Below are 17,931 nucleotides of genomic sequence, written 5' to 3'. Positions count from 1 at the left end.
CTTGAGGTATACCTGTATCTCCTGCAATGCAGGAGTGTCTTTCTCAAGGACCTGAAAGCCATTCCTTTGAAATGTGATCGTCGGGAAGGACAGGGCCTGTCTCCCGGTATCTGTGGGAGGATAGAATCTGGACTTTGATCATCGCCAGCTAGCAGGCAAGCCTGGCCTAATTGCATTTATCCTGGCCAATCCTTTCATTTTGCACTTCTCTGACTACTGGACCCCTGCCCCCTGTCCCCCGCCCCACCGCTCGCCCCTCCCTCCTCCCTCGAAAAACCCAGTCACCTCTGCGCAGGTCGAAAGAAGCTCAGCTCTTCCCCCCACTGTCAGTGGTTACTGAATAAAATCTGTTTTCACCCCTTTAATGTCTGGCTGTGCTTATCTTTGACACCTAGCTCCCTGGCTGGCTCAGCAGTCTTCCACTTCTCTGGTTTATTATAAACACATATGCCCACACCCCCAAACCACCCTTTATTCAGAAGATCCGGGAAATTTGGAGGTTATAAGTGTTCTTGGCCTTTTTGCCCCTGGCAATCCAGGTGTCGCCATCAGCTCTTCAATAGCTAAATTTAAAAAGACCATTTTTTCCTCTCTCTGGATGGAGAGGTTGGGGTCGGAGGGCCCAAAGTGGGTGAGGTGAGGACTGACGCCTCCTGTCCGCCTCCCTCTCCCTCTGCCGCCTTGGCTGGGCCCCAGTGTTTCTCAGCTTCTCAAGCTCTGACCCTTACTCCCCCAGGGAGGTAGGTCCCTGGCTTTACAGACCAGATACATTCTGCCTCTCACCTTTCCCAAGCTGAGATGCGGCACCATTTCCTCCCCTTTGCCTAAGGACCACCATATCCTCCAACCAAGGCTGAGGTCCAGGTCTGTGGGGGGCTGCCCCAAGCCCCGTGGTGAACCGTGCTCCCATGTGTCACCAGACAAGACTGAAATACGCTTGAGAATGGGGTCCACCATTCCCTCCTCAGACCAGACCGGAGCACCCCCACACCTGTCTTCCCGGAGGCTGAAAGGCGGCCACTGTCCTCTGTACCCACAGCTGCTGTGGGCCCTGCACAGACTGTCCACGGAGCACAGCCGAGGGCCTTAGCTTCAGACTCCCCTCAGTCTGGCCCGAGCGCCCTGTCAGTAGGGACCTACCAAATCTGGGCCAGAGGGAGGGGGTTTCTTTCTTTCTTTCTTTCTTTTTTTTAAGATTTTATTTATTTATTTGACAGACAGAGATCACAAGTAGGCATAGAGAGAGAGTGGAGGAAGCAGGCTTCCTGCTGAGCAGAGAGCCCGATGCGGGGCTCGATCCCAGGACCCTGAGATCATGACCTGAGCCACCCAGGCGCCCCAGGGAGGGGGTTTCTAAGAAGACGACAGTACTCGGCAGGGAAGGCCCTCCCAGGAGCAAAACCAATCTGACCGTCTTCCTGCCAGTGAGTTGGCACCTCAGGATAAGGGAGGATGCTGGTCAGGCCACAGAGGGCCCAATTTCCGCGGGCAAAGAAGTTGAAAAATAACTCTGGAATTTGGTCTGTTGGAAACTCTAGTTCTTAAAATACGTGCAAGTGGAACGTGCGCTGGCCAGTCAGGTGCTGTGTTGCCCAGAGTGGAAAGGGTGGGGAGAAGGGCAACGGACCATGTATTTAAGAAACCTCAGTGTGTGCCTGCGTTGGCTTTTTTTTTTTGGAAGGGGTTGAGGTTCTCTCTGGTACGTGGTGTCAGGATGAGTGTATTTGTTTCAACTTTCACACCCTCCAGAAATAAACTGGAAATGGGGGGAGGGGAGAAAAGGAGTAGGGTTGGAAGGGCTGCCATAGTTCAGCGGTCCCCCCCTGTTCCTGCCACACACCCCCACCCAGAGAAAAGTGTGACTTGCTCTGGGCACATCCATCAAACCAGAGCAGGGCCTGGGGGCCTGTCGTTTTAGCGGGACAGGGTGAGGGGCTTAGGGACAGCTGATGATATCGGGAGCTTGGGCCACTTCCCATACATGCTCCTCTGACACAAAAGAAGCCAAATGAACTGAAGGGAAAGCACGTGACTGAGACCACACAGCTGTGGCAACACTGGGATTTGGACTCACCTTTGGTTTGGGGGGTGGGTGGGGAGCAGAACTTGTTCTCTGGTCCTTTCTAACCCTGTGCCCCACTCCCGCCTCTCCTTGGACACTCATCAGTCTGGGGTGGGAGGAGACCTGACCATGGATGCCGGGCGTGGGGATCAGCCCTCTATGCCAGAGGGGGACGGGGTCTGCGCAGTTTTCAGCCTGGTTGAAGAGTGTAGGTTTTCCTTTAGGTACTCAGAAGCAATGGACGTTATTTGAAACAGTCTCCCTCCTCTTTTAACATATCACCCTAAAAGTCAGCATCAGAACAGAAGTGCCCCAGGGGGCCTCAAGGCGATAATCCAGGCAAGCGTTGCTAAAGGCCCAGCCTAAACCAGGGACAATCCAGAGAAGGAGCCAGAGCTGAGAAATCTGAGACAGAATGGACAGGATGTGAGGACTAAGCAAGAGAGAAGACATGGGATGTTTAGTCCAGGCAAGTGGGTAGCTGTGGGCCTTTACGGAGCTCCAGCATATGTGTATGTATATATGTATTATGTATGTACGTATTTGGTGGGTAGGGGAGGGGAAGAGGCAGGGGAAGAGGGAGAGAGAATCCCAAATAGGCACCATGCCCAGCATGGAGATCGACGTGGGGCTCAATCTCATGATCTGGAGATTGTGAGCTCGACATGGGGCTCGATCTCACCACCCGGAGATCATGACCTGAGCCGAAATCAAGAGTCAGTCACTCAACCCACTGAGCCACCCAGGCACCCCGAGGTTATGCGTTTTCAAATGAATGGTCTCAGGCCAAAGTTTGGGACAGTCTTTATTGGAGCTGGAATGTCACTGTGATTCACCTTTCTCAGAAGCAGCCCGTGCGGAAATGAGCAGCAGGAGGGGTGGACACCCGGCACGGGCTGTCCAGGCTGCTTGGGGGACCCTGCTCGCCTGCAAGCAGTACGCGGACACACGCACACATGCACACACTCCCACACAAACTCACACTCTCTCGGGGGTTCTGAGGCCAGGCGCCCTGCCTGCTCCGTGGGCTCCCTGCCTCTGGGACAGGCCTCCTCCCCTCTGGGAGGGACCTGCTGAGCTGTGACGGAAGGAAACCGCTTGAAGACAAGGCCAAAGGAGCTAGAAGCCACAGGCATTTAGCAGTTTGGGGGAAGGGGGATCCAGGAGGACAGGAGAGATTGTCAAGGGCCAAGCAAAGGGAGCCCCACCGGGCCAGGGCATGGGGCAGAAGATGCTGGAGAGCAGCATGGGGGGGACGGGGGAGGAAGAAAACACCGTCTCTTCTCCTTCACTCAGTCCAACCGCACAGCTGGGGCCAGAGCCCTGGGCATAGGAAGCCTGGGGAGCGTTAAGGGGTCCCCTGTGTCCTAGGAAGGCACTAAATGGGGAACAGATCCTGGAGAGCCTGGAGTCTCCCCCAAGGGGGACAAAAGGGGAAATGATGGAGCAAGAAGGGGTTTACATGCTGGTTGTCCAGGGCAACGAGACTGGGGAAGCACAGATCCTGCTTCCCAGCCCAAACAGGGGCTGGGCAATGGGCTGAGATGCAGCCCCTCTGGCCGGCAGAGGGGACGGAGCCAGAGCCAGAGCTGCCCCTTTGGTCTCCGGGGCAGTGAGCGGGGGAACCTGGCCTGCCCTGTGTGTCCGTGGGGGGCAGAGGCAGGAGGGAGGAATCCGAGCCTCCCGCCCCTGAGGACCAGGGCTACCAGAGCACAGCGCCGTCCAGGTTCCCGTAGCCTGGCTCAGCCCGAAGCCTCCAGTATGTGTTGTTAGTCACCCACCACTCCTTCCCACTGCTGTCCGTCTGCCGCCTGCGGAAGGAGAGGGCAGAACAGCCAGAATCAAGGCCGGGGTTCCCGGATGCTGCCTCCCACAGCCGGCCCCCGGCTCAGAGCAAGAAGGCGCTAAGGGAGGCGGAGGGGGGCCTGGAGGGCAGAGACCCTGGGAGAGGGCAGAGCTACCTGAAGAAGCGAGCGTGGTGGACGATATTGTTCTCCTCCATCACTCTGCGCCTGTCCCGCTGAAGCTGCTCGATCCTTCTTTTCTGGGCCTCAGCGGCCTGTATGTTCCCCTCCTCCAGGTACCTGAGCTTCCAGACAGCAGTCAGTGGAGCTGCCCCCTCCAGACCCGAGCCCTCTATGCCGTGCCCAGCTCTGCCCCCACAAGGGACCCATCTCCTTGAGGCAACTCCAAGAGGGGAGGGCAGGCCCACTCTGGTGGAAACCACTGTTGGGCAGTGAGGAGCCCAGCGGTTCTAGGGCGGGGCCCGGCGGACACTGACCTCTGGTCCGGCCGGAGCCTCGTGTCGGTGGAAGGTAGTGACCGCTTCAGCTCTGCCGTCAGCTCATTCAGCTCCAAGGCGAACTGAGTGAAGCCGAAGTTTCGCTCATGGTCTGGGGGCATCGAGTCTGGGGTGGGGGGAAGGCAAGGGGCTGGGGCTGGCGGAGGGTGCCAGAGCCACCCTCACCCCCACCCATCCCTCCGCGACCTCCCCACTTACTGGGTTTCCAGATGCACTGACCGCCGGGCAGGGTCCCCCGGTAGAGCCCCTCGTGCCACTTCCCGGAGAGTCGGTGGAGGACACGGCCGCTCCGGCTGAACACGGCACCCTGCACCTCGTGGACGTTGGAGCTCCAGTACTTGGCCTGGGGTGGGGGGCGGGGTGGGGGGGACCGGCACTCAGGGGCGTGCCCCTCCCCTTGGTGGGGGGAGCAGAGCCGCTGGGGGCAGGCAGGCAGGGCCGGGGTGGCGTGCCCACCTTGCAGAAGGTGATCTTGCAGTGACAGGAGCTGTCCTGTGTGTTCCTGATGAGCACCTCCCCGTAGTGCTCGATCCAGCGCTGGCCGCTCAGGATGTTGTGAATGCAGGACGTCACCTTGTTCCACTCGAAGTGGTCCCCGAACCTGAGAGAGACAGAGCGGGGGAGGGCAGCTGACCGGCCCGGTGCAAGTGCCCCCCTGAGCCAGGGAGCGGGGCACAGGGGGTCTGTGGAGGGAGTGTGGGGTGCTGGTTCGGCTCGGCTGTGAGGGATTGATGGATTTATCAAGCAGAGCAGCCTTCGCAGAAAATTTTGAGCCAACATGTCTCCGGCTCATTTGATAAAGTGCCTGAGGACCGAAGTCACGGGAATAAATACATAGACGGGGTCCCTGCCCTTGGGAGCCAGGGACCCGGGTAGCGATGTTCACATATAATCCCCAGGCCACTCCCCACGGCCACTGGGTACTGCTCACTACCCTTACTTTATAGAAGAGCAGACTCGAGGCTCTGGGGCATCAAGTCTCTTCACTGCTTGCATTAATTATTAAGTGGCAGAACCAAGACTCCCAGCCAGGACTTTGGACTCTGAAGGTCAGGGGTTTCTCGCCTGTGCACTGGCCTCTAGCTAACACCTAGGCCACACAGGCTAAGCTCCCTTCTTCTCTGGCTGTGGCCCCCACTTCTAAAATGGCATGAGGGATGCCTGGGTGGCTCAGTCGGTTGAGCGTCTGCCTTCAGCTCAGGTCATGATCCCAAGGGTCCTGGGATGGAGCCCCACATTGGGCTCCCTGCTCAGCAGGGAGCCTGCTTTTCTCTCTCCCTCTGCTGCTCCCCCTGCTTGTACTTTGTGTGTGTGTGTGTGTGTGTGTGTGTGTGTGTGTGTGTGTGTGAGAGATAAATAAAACCTTTTAAAAAATATATAAAATAAAATAAGCTAATGAGGGTGTTTCAAATGTGGTTGTGATTGGTCTTGAGGTCCGTTTAGGTTTCGGGGGTGGGGGTGTCTGGGTGTGTCCGTGCATTGGCTTGAAGTCTCAAATACGTTTCTTACTGTGAGTCATGGTCAAAAAAGTGTGAAAGCCGCTGCATCAGATGACCTTGATGAGCCCTTCCAGCTCTACTATTCTAAGATTTTTCACCTTTCTTCATGCACAGCACTGTAAATGCAGGTGTAAAATGTAGACTCTGCCCCATCTCAAGCAGCTTCAGGCCAGACCTTTCTATCCTGTCCCTACCACCTTGCCACGCCAGCCCAGAGGAATGCCTGTGGGCTGGGCCTGGGCTGCTGAGCCCACCTGGGCTCACCCACCTGGGCAGGCTGACGTTGACCGTCCCCACAGGCACAATCTCCAAGGATTTGCCCCAGAACTTGTTCTTCCACTTCATGTCTAGAGGTGGATGGGAGAGAGGGAGAAATGAGACCAGAGAGTTCCAGAGCCCACCCCCTGCCACATGTCCTTCACCCCCACATCCACCCCACCATGCCCCCCACTCCTCACCCTGCCAGAAGACGAAGTTCTCAGACTCTGCATGGCATGCCGAGATGGGGGGGTGGTGGGAGACCTTGGGGGGCAAAGAAGGTCTTTGACACTGACCCTGAGGACCATGGGGTCCACTGGTGACCCCATGGCTTCCTGAACTCTCTGACCCCCCCCATTCCCAGTTCCCCTTCAACCCAGAAGACCAGTTAGTTCCAGGTCTCTTGTCTCTGTCTTCTTTGGCCACCACCCAAATTCTGTCGTCCTCTCTTCTCCCATGGGGCTTCACATTCCCCCTTCTCATTCACTCCCCCGAGAGCCCCAGAAGCCCTGTTCCAGCTGACAAGGTCCTCTAGCAGTGACGCTGGGGCCTCCTCCAGTGCCCTGCCTGGAAGCCAGCCCTCCCGAGGACCCTCTCTCCCCACATTGTCTTCTCCCTCAGCCTCCACACCAGAGCTCTGGAAAAACCTGGCCTTGATCTCCTTGGAACAGCTCCATATCTGGAATTTGAACTCGGGTATCCCACAGCCCACAGCCTGGTCTCTCTCCCCATTCCCTGTGGCCCATGGCCCCTGCCAAAATGCCCGGCTGCTCTGGCTTCTAGTGGGCCGTCAGCCCTGGCTTCACCTCCTTCCAAACTGGCTGAGCTCGCTCTGTCGCCTGTACCCTGTCACCCAGCACCCTGGACAACCCGCCACCACTACCCATCGCAACACCTAGCATTAGTCAGCCTCCTCTGTGCCCAGCCCTGGCTCCCTGCTCTTCAGACACAGCCACCGGGCCGCAGGGCACACACAGCACTGGGAACAACACACTGGGAACTTGAGGACCGACACCCAAACCATCCCTTTCATACCACACAAACCCCCCACAATCAGAGGGAAAGCAGAGAGGGCAACTCCTTCCACCAACTTACGGCTCCCACCCTGATCCCACTCCCCTGAAACCCACTGCCAGGCCCAGCCCCTCCTACCGCTTCCTGCAGGCTCCTCCCTCCCCATCACCCATGCCCTGCAGCCCTCCCTCTCCATTTCTCTTTCTCTCTGAGTAGAAATATCTTCTGTTTCTTCCACCTTGGAGCACCTGGATGGCTCAGCCGACTAAGACCATCCCACTCTTAGTTTCCGCTCAGGTCATGATCTCGGGGTCCTGAGATCGAGCCCCGCGGCTGGCTCTGCACTCAGCGCACTCTGCTTGTCCCTCTGCTCCTCCCCCCTGCCCTTTACTCTCTCTGTCTCTAAAATACATAAATAAAATCTTTAAAAAAAAAAAAGAGTTAAAAAAAAAAAGGGTAAATCTTTCTTTTCTGGACACACACACCTTTGCCCAAACATGCACAAAACCAACACTTAGGAGCACTGGTTCCCTCACAAGGGTGAGCCAGGGATCATTTTCTACCATACTTTAGGACTGCGTGAACTTTTCACTATGTTTTCAAAAACACTTAAAGGTGCCTGTGTGGCTCAGTCAGTTAAGCGTCTGCCATCAGCTCAGGTCATGATCTTGAGCCCGGAGTTGGGCTCCCTTCTCAGTGGGGAACCTGCTTCTCCCTCCCTCTGCTCCTCCCCCTGCTAGTCCTCTCTCTCTCTCTTTCTCTGTCTCAAATAAATAAATAAAGTCATTTAAAAAAACAAACAAACAGGGGCACCTGGGTGGCTCAGTGGGTTAAAGCCTCTGCCTTCGATCGGGTCATGATCCCAGAGTCCTAGGATCGAGCCCCACATCGGGCTCTCTGCTCGGCGGGGAGCCTGCCTCCTCCTCTCTCTCTGCCTGCCTCTCTGCCTACTTGTGTCTGTCAGATAAATAAATACAACCTTTAAAAAAAAAAAAACAGTTAAAATCTAAACAAACAAAAAAACTGCTTCCACTTCACCCCTACCTCTGGCTGAAACCCACTCTCCCTCTTCTTTCCCTCCAGGTAAAATTTTTTGGAAACAATCTGCATTTTTCTCTATTTTAATTTAATCTAATTTAATTTATTTTGAGAGAGAGAGAGAGATTAAACTCACACACAAGTGGGGTGGGGCAGAGGGAGGACAGAATCCCAAGCAGTCTCCCTGCCTAGCATAGAGCCCCACACAGGGCTCGATCTCATGACCTTGAGATCATGACCTGAGCTGAAATCAAGAGTCAGTCACTTAACTGACTGAGCCACCCAAGTGCCCCTAATTTTATTTTTTAAAGTAAGCTCTACTCCCAACATGGGACTTGAACTCACAACCCTGAGATCAAGAGTCACATGCTTTACTGACTGAGCCAGCCAGATGACCCATTTAATTCTATTTTAAGTAGCATTTTTCTCTGTTTTACTTCTTTTTACTACACACCCACTGTAATCCAGGCTCGGCCCTCAGCCTTCTTCTGAAACCTCCCTCACTTGGTTAAACCAACGACACTTTCTGGAAGTCCTGTGGACCATCTGCCCACCCCTTCCCCTCAGAGCTCCTCTGCCTTCCCTGCCCATCCTCCTCTCCAGACTCTCCCCTGGAGCAGCCCGTGACATCACCCGTCCTCTAAGCGGGGGATTCCTGGGTCTGTCGGCCCCACCCTGTGCTCGAGGAGCTCCGTGCCCACATGGCTCAGGGCCTCCTGGACATCTCCCCCTGGAAGTCAAGCCCACGTGGACAAGGAGTCTCCCTAATTCAGTTACCTTCCTCTCACCCTTCCCATCCTGCACTGGCACGGCCACACACCTGCCGAATCCCCCAAACCAGAAATTCCAGGCCACCCCAACTTCTCCCGACCATCGACCACCTCCCCTATCCCTTAGGCATAACAACATTCTGTTGACCACTGAGTCCTGTCAGGAGCAACACACACACACACACACACACACACACACACACACACAGCTGCTGAGTCCAATGTCCACGCGATCCGGTGGCAAAGGGCAGGTCCTCAGCAGCTCTCACAGGCTGACCTCAATGGCCTTCTAACAGCCTTCTCTCACCCGTCCTCCCACGAATGTTCTTTACAGAGTGCAATTCCGAGCCTGTCACTCTACTCCCTAAAACCCTCCCATCGCCTTCGCCTTCAGGATATGGAAACAACCACTTCACCTACAGGGCTCCTCAGGGTTTGGCCCTGGCTGGCTTCCAGCTGCGTCTCTTGCTCTTCCTAACCAGGCTCCCTCTGTTCCTTTACACGGTCTGGAGCATCCCGTTCTCCACGCCCCGCCCACCCCATACTCCTGGTGCCTGTCAATTCCTCCCTCAAGGCTTAGCCCGCCACATTAGCCCCCAGAGCCTGCCTTCCCAGGTGGAACCGACTAGTGGCCGAAGAGCTTCAGGGGTCCCAGCTCTGGAACCTGGCACAGCCACTCCTTGTTTCCAGTAGGTCCCCCGCACTCAGCAGAGGGCTCCCTGGAGAAGGCCGGCTGCCCCATGCTCTCCCCCAGGTCCCGGCCCTAAAAGCCTACGAGGCCCACACCTGCTCACTGATGAAGCGGAAGCCCCGGTCAGGCCGCTCGCACTCATAGGTCTCCCCCAGGACGGGGTTGAAGGGCTTACAGCCTGCTCGGTGGTATGTGGACGAGTAGGCAGACACGGCGAAGGCTGCGATGTACACCTGCAGGGGGGAGGGCGGGGAGAGCCGGCTGGGTGGGGGGCGGAGGATCAGGGAGGGGGGTTGCCACCCCACTGCAGGCGAGGACCCGGGGCTGAGGTGGAAGGCCAGTAGCGAGGAGGAGCCGGGCCGGGAAATGTTGTGGTACCATGCGCTCGCAGGGGTCGGCCGTGCGGCTGGCCCTGTCCAGGAGACTGCTGTACTCGAGCTCCTCGCACAGCCGCTGCAGGGTGTTGAGCGGCTCGTTGAGCTGCACGGGCATGGACACCTTGGACAGGTCCTTGCCGATGTTGTTCCGTAGTATGTTCCACAGGCTCACGTCGGTTCCTGGCCCGCTGGCTGCCGGCAGACAGCGGCGACGCGGGGGCCCCACAGCTCTCCCTGGAACACACGCCCCTGAGGCCCACCCGGCCACGTCACTCCCCCTCTGGGCACGGCATCCAGACCCAGCTGGTGCACAGGCCAGCCCGAGGTGGCGCCCCGCCCTCCACAGAGGGGTTCCTAGATAGACTCACACCCAAGCCCCTCTCTGGACTCAGGGCAGTGCAGGTGGGGAGCCAATTGCAAACACGTTTCTGGGGGATTAGGGGGGCAGTGGGGTGAGAATCACTCTGAGGGGGTGGTCCCCGCCGCTGGAAACCCTGCACCCTAGAAGCCCCCACCCTTATCTTCAGTTCCCCTCCATAAACAAAGAAACCGATTTCAGGTTATATTCAACCCATTTTACAGATAAGGAAATCGCTCCAAGAAGTAAAATGTCATGTCCAAATCCACACTGCTAAAGAGTGGCAAGGTGGTAGTTTCCACCTCTGTATCAGGCCCTATGCGAACCTTCTCAGAAGACTGCACTGGACGCTAGCCCCCAGGCTTGAGCCTGGCCCACCCACGGAGCCACTCTGGGAACACTCTGTAGCTCACAGCTTAGCCTTCCTCATCTCCTGGGGTCACTTCTGGAGTCAGCATCCCAAGCTGTCAGTCCACCAACCACCCTGAGAGACTGTCTCCCAGGGGCCTGGGCTGTGGACAAACACCATTTCTACCCCTCCCCCAGCCCCTCCGTGGCCACACACCCAGTGGGCACCTTTCTGATGGCGCTCAGCTCCCCTGAGGTCCAGCACCTCCTCGGACAAGCTGGTGGTGATTTCACTGGTGCACGACTCCTCCTCCTCTGAGCCCTGGGACAGGACAGATGAGAGGCTGGGCAGACTGGGCCTCCCTGGGCAGCTGGGCAGTACCCAGGGCCTGGCAAGACTCTGCCCAGCTCATCTGTTGATGGGAAGGGGAAGACATGTATTTGGGTTGGGGGGCGGGCACGGAGGTCTAAGCCCTAAGACCGGCCTCACGGAGTGTGCCCTGCCACTTTGGGAGGGGGATGCCTGGCCCTCTCACTGCTCAAGGACTTGGTGGCACACAGGGACTGGGCAGCGCGTCATTGCTGAGATCCAGGCTCCGGGGCAGAGGTCAGGGGTCAGAGGTCAGGGGAGTGCTGGGGCTGAGAGGCTCGCAGGAAGATGGCAGGGCGAGGCTGAGGCAGTCATCTTGCTGGAGAACCAAGGGGGATAAAGCACATTGTACTGGAGGAACGATTCCCAGCAGAGACTTCTGAGCAGGGACACAAACCCAGCAGGTCTGGACGTGTTGCCAGAGACAGCAGTCGAGGCATTAGAAAGGATTTGGGAATCTACAAATTCTAGTCTCTCCGTACCCCATCCCAATTCCCCCAGGGTCCTCCCCAACCTTACCTCATTTTCAGAAGAGCTGGCAGAGAGGAGAACCTCACAGGCATCAAAGAACTCTGTGTGGGAATCGGCGAGGGACAGGATGCTGCTCTGGGACAGCTGGGGGGTCAGCTCCCGCCCCTTCATGTACAGAGCTTCTTGCTGTGGGACGGACAGATGTCAGGCTGGGCTCCCCGGGGAGGGAGAAAACATGGTGGAACAGGAAGGCGTGATGGAAAGAACTAGGAGCAAGGAGACACAGGTTCCCGGCAGCCGCTCACCCTGCCTGGGCGCCAACTCTGAGCCCGGCTCCAGGGCTTCCGTGAGTATTAACACAAGCCATCCCGACACTCCCCCTATGCGGCAGGTGCAATTAGGACACCCCCCACACACTTTACAGGTCAGGACACTGAGGCTCAGGGTCACAAAGGAGGCGTGCAATGGAACCAAATGGAAACCATGGAGCCCGGCCCCAGAGTCTGTGCTCAGAACGCCTAAGTCCCAGCTCAGCCAACCCTCAAGCTGCAATTGTGGGAGCCTGGTCCCCCATCAGATTCTTTGGGTCTCCGTTTCCTCCACCATGAACTTGAGGGTAAGGACCATGGCCTCACAGGACTCCGAATTAATGGTAAAATCACTCTGCACACACTGGCCGGGCAGGAATGACCATGATGAGGCTGTTGCCAATGTTACAAGAAAGGGCTGGAGTTAGGACTCCTGGGCCCTGTTTTGGGTCTGAGGACCAAGGGTGCCTTCACTTCTGCCGAGGAGGAAGGTGCAGGCGAAAGGGTCCCCACAGGCCAGCCTGGCTCCTACCTCCTCAGGGTTGAAGGAGCTGAAGGAGTCTGCAGTGGTGTCCGAGGAGACGGAGAGTGAGTGGAGGCGCCTCGGGCCAGCGGAGGCCTCAGAGACCTGCAGGGAGAGGGTGAGAGGCCAGGGGCCAGGAGGACAGAGCCCTCCCCAGCCCACCACGCTGATCTCTGCCTCCACTGCCTCTGTCCACCGCTCTCGCCCCAGACCCAGCTCTGCTCTCGCCCCAGGCCTTCGGGCCTCAGCCTCCAGCCCTCTCCTCCCATGACTCCCTGGTCCCCGAGCCTCACCCCTGTCTGTGACAGCTCTGAACCCTGGTGCAGGTCCCTCAGGTGGTCCCACTCGGCAGTGAGGGCGGCCAGGACACTGCTGAGGGAGTTGTGCACTGTGGGGACGGGGACAGGCGTCAGATTCCTCTTTCTCTCCCTCCACCTGCCTGGTCCCTGCTGCCCCGCCCCCACGCACTCACCCTTCTGGGCCAGCGCCCAGAAAGTCCGCTGCAGGTGAGCGTAGTCGGGAGGGGGCAGCCCGCGGGGGCCTGAGGGGTCCCGGGACTCCAGGTAGCGAGACAGGTTGGGAACAGAGCCATGGAGACGACCAACCTGTAGGTGAAGGTCAGGGGTCAAAGGTGACAGCCTCTTTTTGGGGCCTCCCACCGGGCAGCTTGGGGTCCACACCTTTCCTCACCCGCCCAATCGTGTCATCCTTGGCAAAGCTCTGTGTACACCACATGCGGCTGGTCCGCTTCCCCTTCCTGGGTCTCTCCGTCGTCCCTGAGGCCTGGCACATGGAAGACCATGGGGAGGTGGGGGGCGAGTGTCACTCGGGGTGGGGAGAAGGACAGCAACCACAAAAGCCAAGGAAAGAGGCAGATGGGCCCAGAGGGGGAGCCCAGAAACATCTGACATTGCAGAGGAAGAAGAAAGACTCCCTAGCGATGCGCAAGTACAGCAGGAAGAGTTCAGCCCCAAGGGGCAGAGAGAGACCCGGAGATGGCCTGGACGTGGGAGGGGAGCCAGCCAGGCACACGCGTGGGTCTCCAGGGAAGTGCAGCGTGTAAGGGGGCCTGGGGCTCTGTCCCAGGGAAGCGGTGGGAGTCCCCTGGGCTTCTCCCCCCTGCCCTCACCTGGTGCGTGGGGATAACAGGGGCTGAGGGGATCCGGTGCAGGGACTCCAGGCTCTGGAGGAGTCTGTGTAGTTCCTGGAGCTTCCCCTGACACTCTGAGAGCTCTGCGGGAAGAAGGAATGAGGAAGTCCCTCTCCCAGGTACCCCAAAGTCTGTCCCTCCGCTTCCTGTCCTCCTCCAAACACTTCAGCCAGCAGCCACAGACCCCGGACCTTTGGCTCAGGAGCCCAGAGCAGCTGCCACGTCTCAGTCTGGGGCCAGGCCTCACGTTGGATTCCTGAGAGAGCTGGCATCCCAGCCCCCACAGCCTCCATGACACACCTTAACTCTGCTGCTTCTGCACAGACTGACCCTTTCTGTCCCCACTTGCTGGTGCTTCCCTCTCCCGGGCCAGCATCACAGGTGCCCCCTCCAGGGACCCGGCTCTAGGGCCCGCCCCATCCCGCCCTGGACTGGCATTCTGTATCTTCTTGTTGGGGAGTCTGGGCCCTGAGTCCTGTCGGTGTGCCCGGGGCACCAGCCCTGTCCTCCTCTCTAGGACTGGTGCTCCCCAGGGCAGGCCCAAGTAGACCCGGTCAGTTAGAGGCCAAGGCTGTCTCCTCCAGCAGCGCAGGGTCCCAGAGGCAGGGGACAGTCTTGCTTCCTGTGACTGCTGATGCCATCTAGACCCAATAACACGGGCCCTGCCCACAGAGGCGCGGTGCCGTGGGCTCCTCACCATGAGAGCAGCGGTCTAGCCCATCACTGTCCCTCAGCCAGGAAGACACCTTCTCCCGAGGTCCAACCCCAGGTAGAGCCGAGGCGCTGCCAGCTGCTGGAAGCTGGGCACCAGGAACCTGTGGGGTGAGTCAAGGGTGAGGCGGGACAGTTCCCGCCTCCCTTGGTCTCATGGTTCCCTGAAGCCACCATCCCTCTGTCACCTGCCCCTGCACAGGGCCCTTCTTACCTTCCGGTGAGTGGTGCCAGGAAGTGAGCCTCGGGGCATGGCCAGGCGGTGGGCACGAAGCTGCGCCACCCAGCTCTGGAACAGGTCCTGGGATTTGATCTGCAGAGGGGGTGGAGACGGGGACAGAAACATGAAAGGAAGGACTGTTTCACCGGGGCAGGAAGTCAGGGCTCTGATCCCCAGGCAAGTGGTCTCCCCCTCTGGTCCCCAGCTTGGGCAAAGGCTTCCTGCAGGGAGGGAGGGCACAGCTTCCCCCTTGGTTGTTTACCAAGAAGGAAGGCGGTTTGCCATTGGCCATTGCATAGACGGTTACTCCCTTGCTGTCAACCTCAGGAACAGACCCTCTGCCCCCACTCCTCTCTCCAGTAGTGCCCTTGTGTCTCTGCTAGGCTGGGGCCCAAGCCACTACTTGGCTCCCAGGAATGTCACCTTGAGGTGGTAGATGTTGTCTTCAGTGTCAAGGTCAATGCGCTGGGCCTTTTTGTTGATGGACATGACAGACAGTCGGACGTCAATGGAGCCATGAAGCTTGCCCTTGGTGATCTGGAGTGGAGGGTTGGCAGGGGGGAAATGGGACTGTTTTTAGGCCCCCGGGGACCAGAGAGCCACCATCTTCCTGAGGCTCAAGGGCCAGGCAGTGGGTTCACCCTTGTCCCCAAGTCACAGCATCGGCAGGGACTTGTCAGTCATCCTCCCGTGCACACAACACCCCACTATGTCAAGTCCCATTCTGAACTTCAGGGAGTAAGGGAGCAAGGAAAACTGCTCTCAGGAATCTGCAAGGCCGAGAAGGCAAACACCCTCTCGGAGGGAGAACCTGAGCACGCGGGTCTTTGGTTCCTGTCCCCAGCACAGGAAGGGGATGAGGGCACGGATGAGAAAGCTCCCGCTTCCTGGATGCTAATTTTTGTGCCGGGCAGTGTTTTGAGGGCCTTCGCCAAGAGGACAACCCGACAAACAGGGGGTCATACTCTCTCCATCTTAGAGATGAGGGAGTTGGGGCCCAGGGAAGGAACTTGCCCAGGACCCCACACCCAGAAATGGTGTAACTGGGATCAGACCCTGCTCTGGTCGACTCCAGAAGTCCCCTGCCTATTTGGAGCATTCTGGGGCCACACTTATCCCCTGACCCCCGGCAGAGGCCCTGACTCACGTCTTGCTGCGTGGTTGCATAATGAAGGATCCCATCCTCGAGCACAAAGTATCTCTGTGATGTGGCCCAGAAGGAACGAGAATCCAGGAGGCCGAGAGAAAAGGGTTTGGGGAGAGAGCAACCACACACGTGGACTTTTCTTTTCCGCACGCTTGCGCACACGCGCGCACACGCAACCTCTCCCACCTCCCCCCAACCCCCACCGCCCGCCCCTGCATCTGGCCCCTCCCTTCACCCTGCCCACCCCACCTTGTGCCAGCCCTTCAGAGGCCACTTCCTTTTCTTGAGCAGGTGGCCTTCCTTCCTCTCCGGCATGACACCCTCTGCTCCCAGCCTGCTCCGAGGCTCCTCGACCACCTCCCACAGCTCAGAGGCCTGCAGTCCAGGACAGAGAGGAAGGACAGTGGCTGGGAAGGTGACCAAATCTGCCCCCCACTTTTGGGCCAAGCTCTATCCGCACCCACCCCCCACAACCGCCACTGCCTGCTTCCCCACCCGCAGACCTGCTGGGCACTGCTCGGCTTTGCAGACTGAACGCTCTCGGCCAACGAGTTAGGGACCCTCTCTTGGAAGTCCATGGAGAAGGGAGCGACTGCTCCCTGCCAAGAAGGTGGAGCAGGGTGGAAGGAGAAGGATGTCACCTTGTCCTGAGTGGACCCTTGAAGCAAGAGAGAGACCCCATGAGCACAGGCCTTGCTATCACCTTCTCCGCCTCCACCCCATCCCGCAATGTCTGAGATAAGAGCTCACGGATATCTACTCACCCGCCAGGCCTCTCCGAGTCTGTCGCTTCCCCACCCTGGGCCGGTTTCCCTGCCCACACCCTATGGCTGCGGCCACTGCTCAGAGAGGTGAATGGGCTGAACTAGCACGCAGCCCGCAGGCCAGTGCCAAGAGAAAACCACAAGAGTCCGCCCAGCCCCACCTTGGGCCCACACTCTCAGGCTCTAGGAAACACTCAGTGCTTTCTCTGGAGGATTCCCTGGGGGTGATCAGAGATGGGTCATGGGAGTGAAAAAAGAGGCTCTAAAAAAGGACAGAGGAACTCAGAGACTGGACTTCCTCCAGGACCCCTGGACATCGCTCCACCCCGCTGCCACCGTCAGTTGGAGACCACTCTGCCGTGATCGCTCTGCAGAACGCTCATAACCCCTTCATCCCAACTCCCTACCAATCAGTCTCCAGGTCCTCTATCTTCTGCATGGGGAAACTGAGGCCTGAGACCGCACCCTCCACCCCATTGTTCCCTGCGCCTTCACCCCGGGATGCCTGCCTGAGACCCTCAGTACCCCCCACAAAGCCTCCCTTTATCCTCCCAGTCCTTGGGGCTCCTGAGAAGTACCACCCACCCGGAGAGAGCAGGGGACTGGGCCCATGGAGGCACCGTGTGCAGGAGAAGAGGTGGCTGAGAATATGCCAAGGTCCACACAGGTCCCGCAGCAGTGCCCACAGGCGCCCTTGGCACCAGCCCTGGCCGTCCTGGCTCCACGGGGAGATCAATAATGCATGAGGCTCCGTGTGTGTGAGACAGGGAGGGGACTGGAGGGGCGAGGCTGGCCCGAGGCTGGGCAAACAGCTCAGATCTTCCAATGGAGCCAGCAAGCACCTGAGGAGCTGAGACCAAGAAGGGGCAGGGACGCAGTGGGGTTGTGGTGGCCGGGAGGCTGGGACGGAGGGGTCCAGAGTGCAAGACGCTGACCAGGGGGGTTGGGGGGCAAAACTCCTGCTTCTTGGCCATTGAAAGTTCCCAAACTCTTCCAGTGTTTGGGTACCTCTGTGCCCTTTTCCTGGCCCTGGAGGATCCCAGACCCTCACTGCAGGTGGGTGGAGGCAGAGGCTCTGCCCCGAGAGGGTGCGGGGTCGAGGTGAGCCAGGTCGGTGCCCCATTTCTACTTCCATTCCCACCCCCGTCTCCGGAGGGGCAGACCCGCCAGCTTCAGGTGGGAGGAAGCCTGCCCGGGGGATGTCAGCTGATGCCAGCGTGGCCCCCTTACCCCAGGGTCCATGGACGCCAGTGCTCCTTGGCCCGCGCACCTCTCTGCCTCTGAGTCACCGTCTCCGAGTGGCCCGCTCCCTCCTCACGGAGCTGAGCAGTGGCAGCAGCTGCTGCAGGAACCAGGAAGGAAGGAGACGTCGGAGCCTCCCCTCCAGCCGGATCTCCCCACCTCCCCCTCCCCGGCCCCTCCTCCGCCAAGCTCCGGGCGGCCGCTCAGCTCTGCCCCCCTGCTCCCGGGAGGACTCAGGGCTGAACGGACTCCCCAGCACCAAGGTAGCTTGGGAGTGGGGGCAGAGTCCCCACTGGGCGCCATTCCAG

At 58.7% G+C, this 17,931-nt stretch overlaps 1 protein-coding gene across 2 annotated transcripts; it reads right to left on the bottom strand.

The window, feature by feature from the left end:
* Nucleotides 1-2,858: 2,858 nt before the first annotated feature.
* On the bottom strand, nucleotides 2,859-17,725 carry LOC111151663 (oxysterol binding protein like 7). 2 transcript variants are annotated; one of them, XM_022509793.1, is made up of 23 exons: nucleotides 17,612-17,725; nucleotides 16,121-16,275; nucleotides 15,867-15,992; nucleotides 15,618-15,671; nucleotides 14,894-15,007; nucleotides 14,465-14,563; nucleotides 14,237-14,354; nucleotides 13,519-13,622; nucleotides 13,080-13,172; nucleotides 12,862-12,994; nucleotides 12,683-12,777; nucleotides 12,399-12,494; nucleotides 11,607-11,744; nucleotides 10,946-11,039; nucleotides 10,013-10,260; nucleotides 9,730-9,867; nucleotides 6,322-6,385; nucleotides 6,132-6,210; nucleotides 4,821-4,965; nucleotides 4,563-4,707; nucleotides 4,344-4,470; nucleotides 4,024-4,146; nucleotides 2,859-3,873 (listed from the first exon to the last, which is right to left on the bottom strand). In XM_022509793.1, the coding sequence occupies exons 2-23, from the start codon at nucleotides 16,193-16,195 to the stop codon at nucleotides 3,765-3,767; spliced, it is 2,517 nt and encodes an 838-aa protein (XP_022365501.1). In that variant the 5' UTR covers nucleotides 16,196-16,275; nucleotides 17,612-17,725; the 3' UTR covers nucleotides 2,859-3,764. The 2 variants fall into 2 exon arrangements, with proteins under 2 accessions (XP_022365501.1, XP_022365502.1); XM_022509794.1 differs by lacking the exons at nucleotides 2,859-3,873; nucleotides 4,024-4,146 and having other exon boundaries at nucleotides 4,350-4,426.
* Between the last annotated feature and the right edge of the window lie 206 nt (nucleotides 17,726-17,931).

The sequence above is a fragment of the Enhydra lutris genome, unplaced genomic scaffold, assembly GCF_002288905.1.
Source record: "Enhydra lutris kenyoni isolate GAN:26980312 unplaced genomic scaffold, ASM228890v2 scaffoldscaffold26, whole genome shotgun sequence".
NCBI lineage: Eukaryota > Metazoa > Chordata > Mammalia > Carnivora > Mustelidae > Enhydra > Enhydra lutris.
Note: the sequence above shows the minus strand (reverse complement) of the source record. Positions and strands in the feature narration are given on the sequence as shown.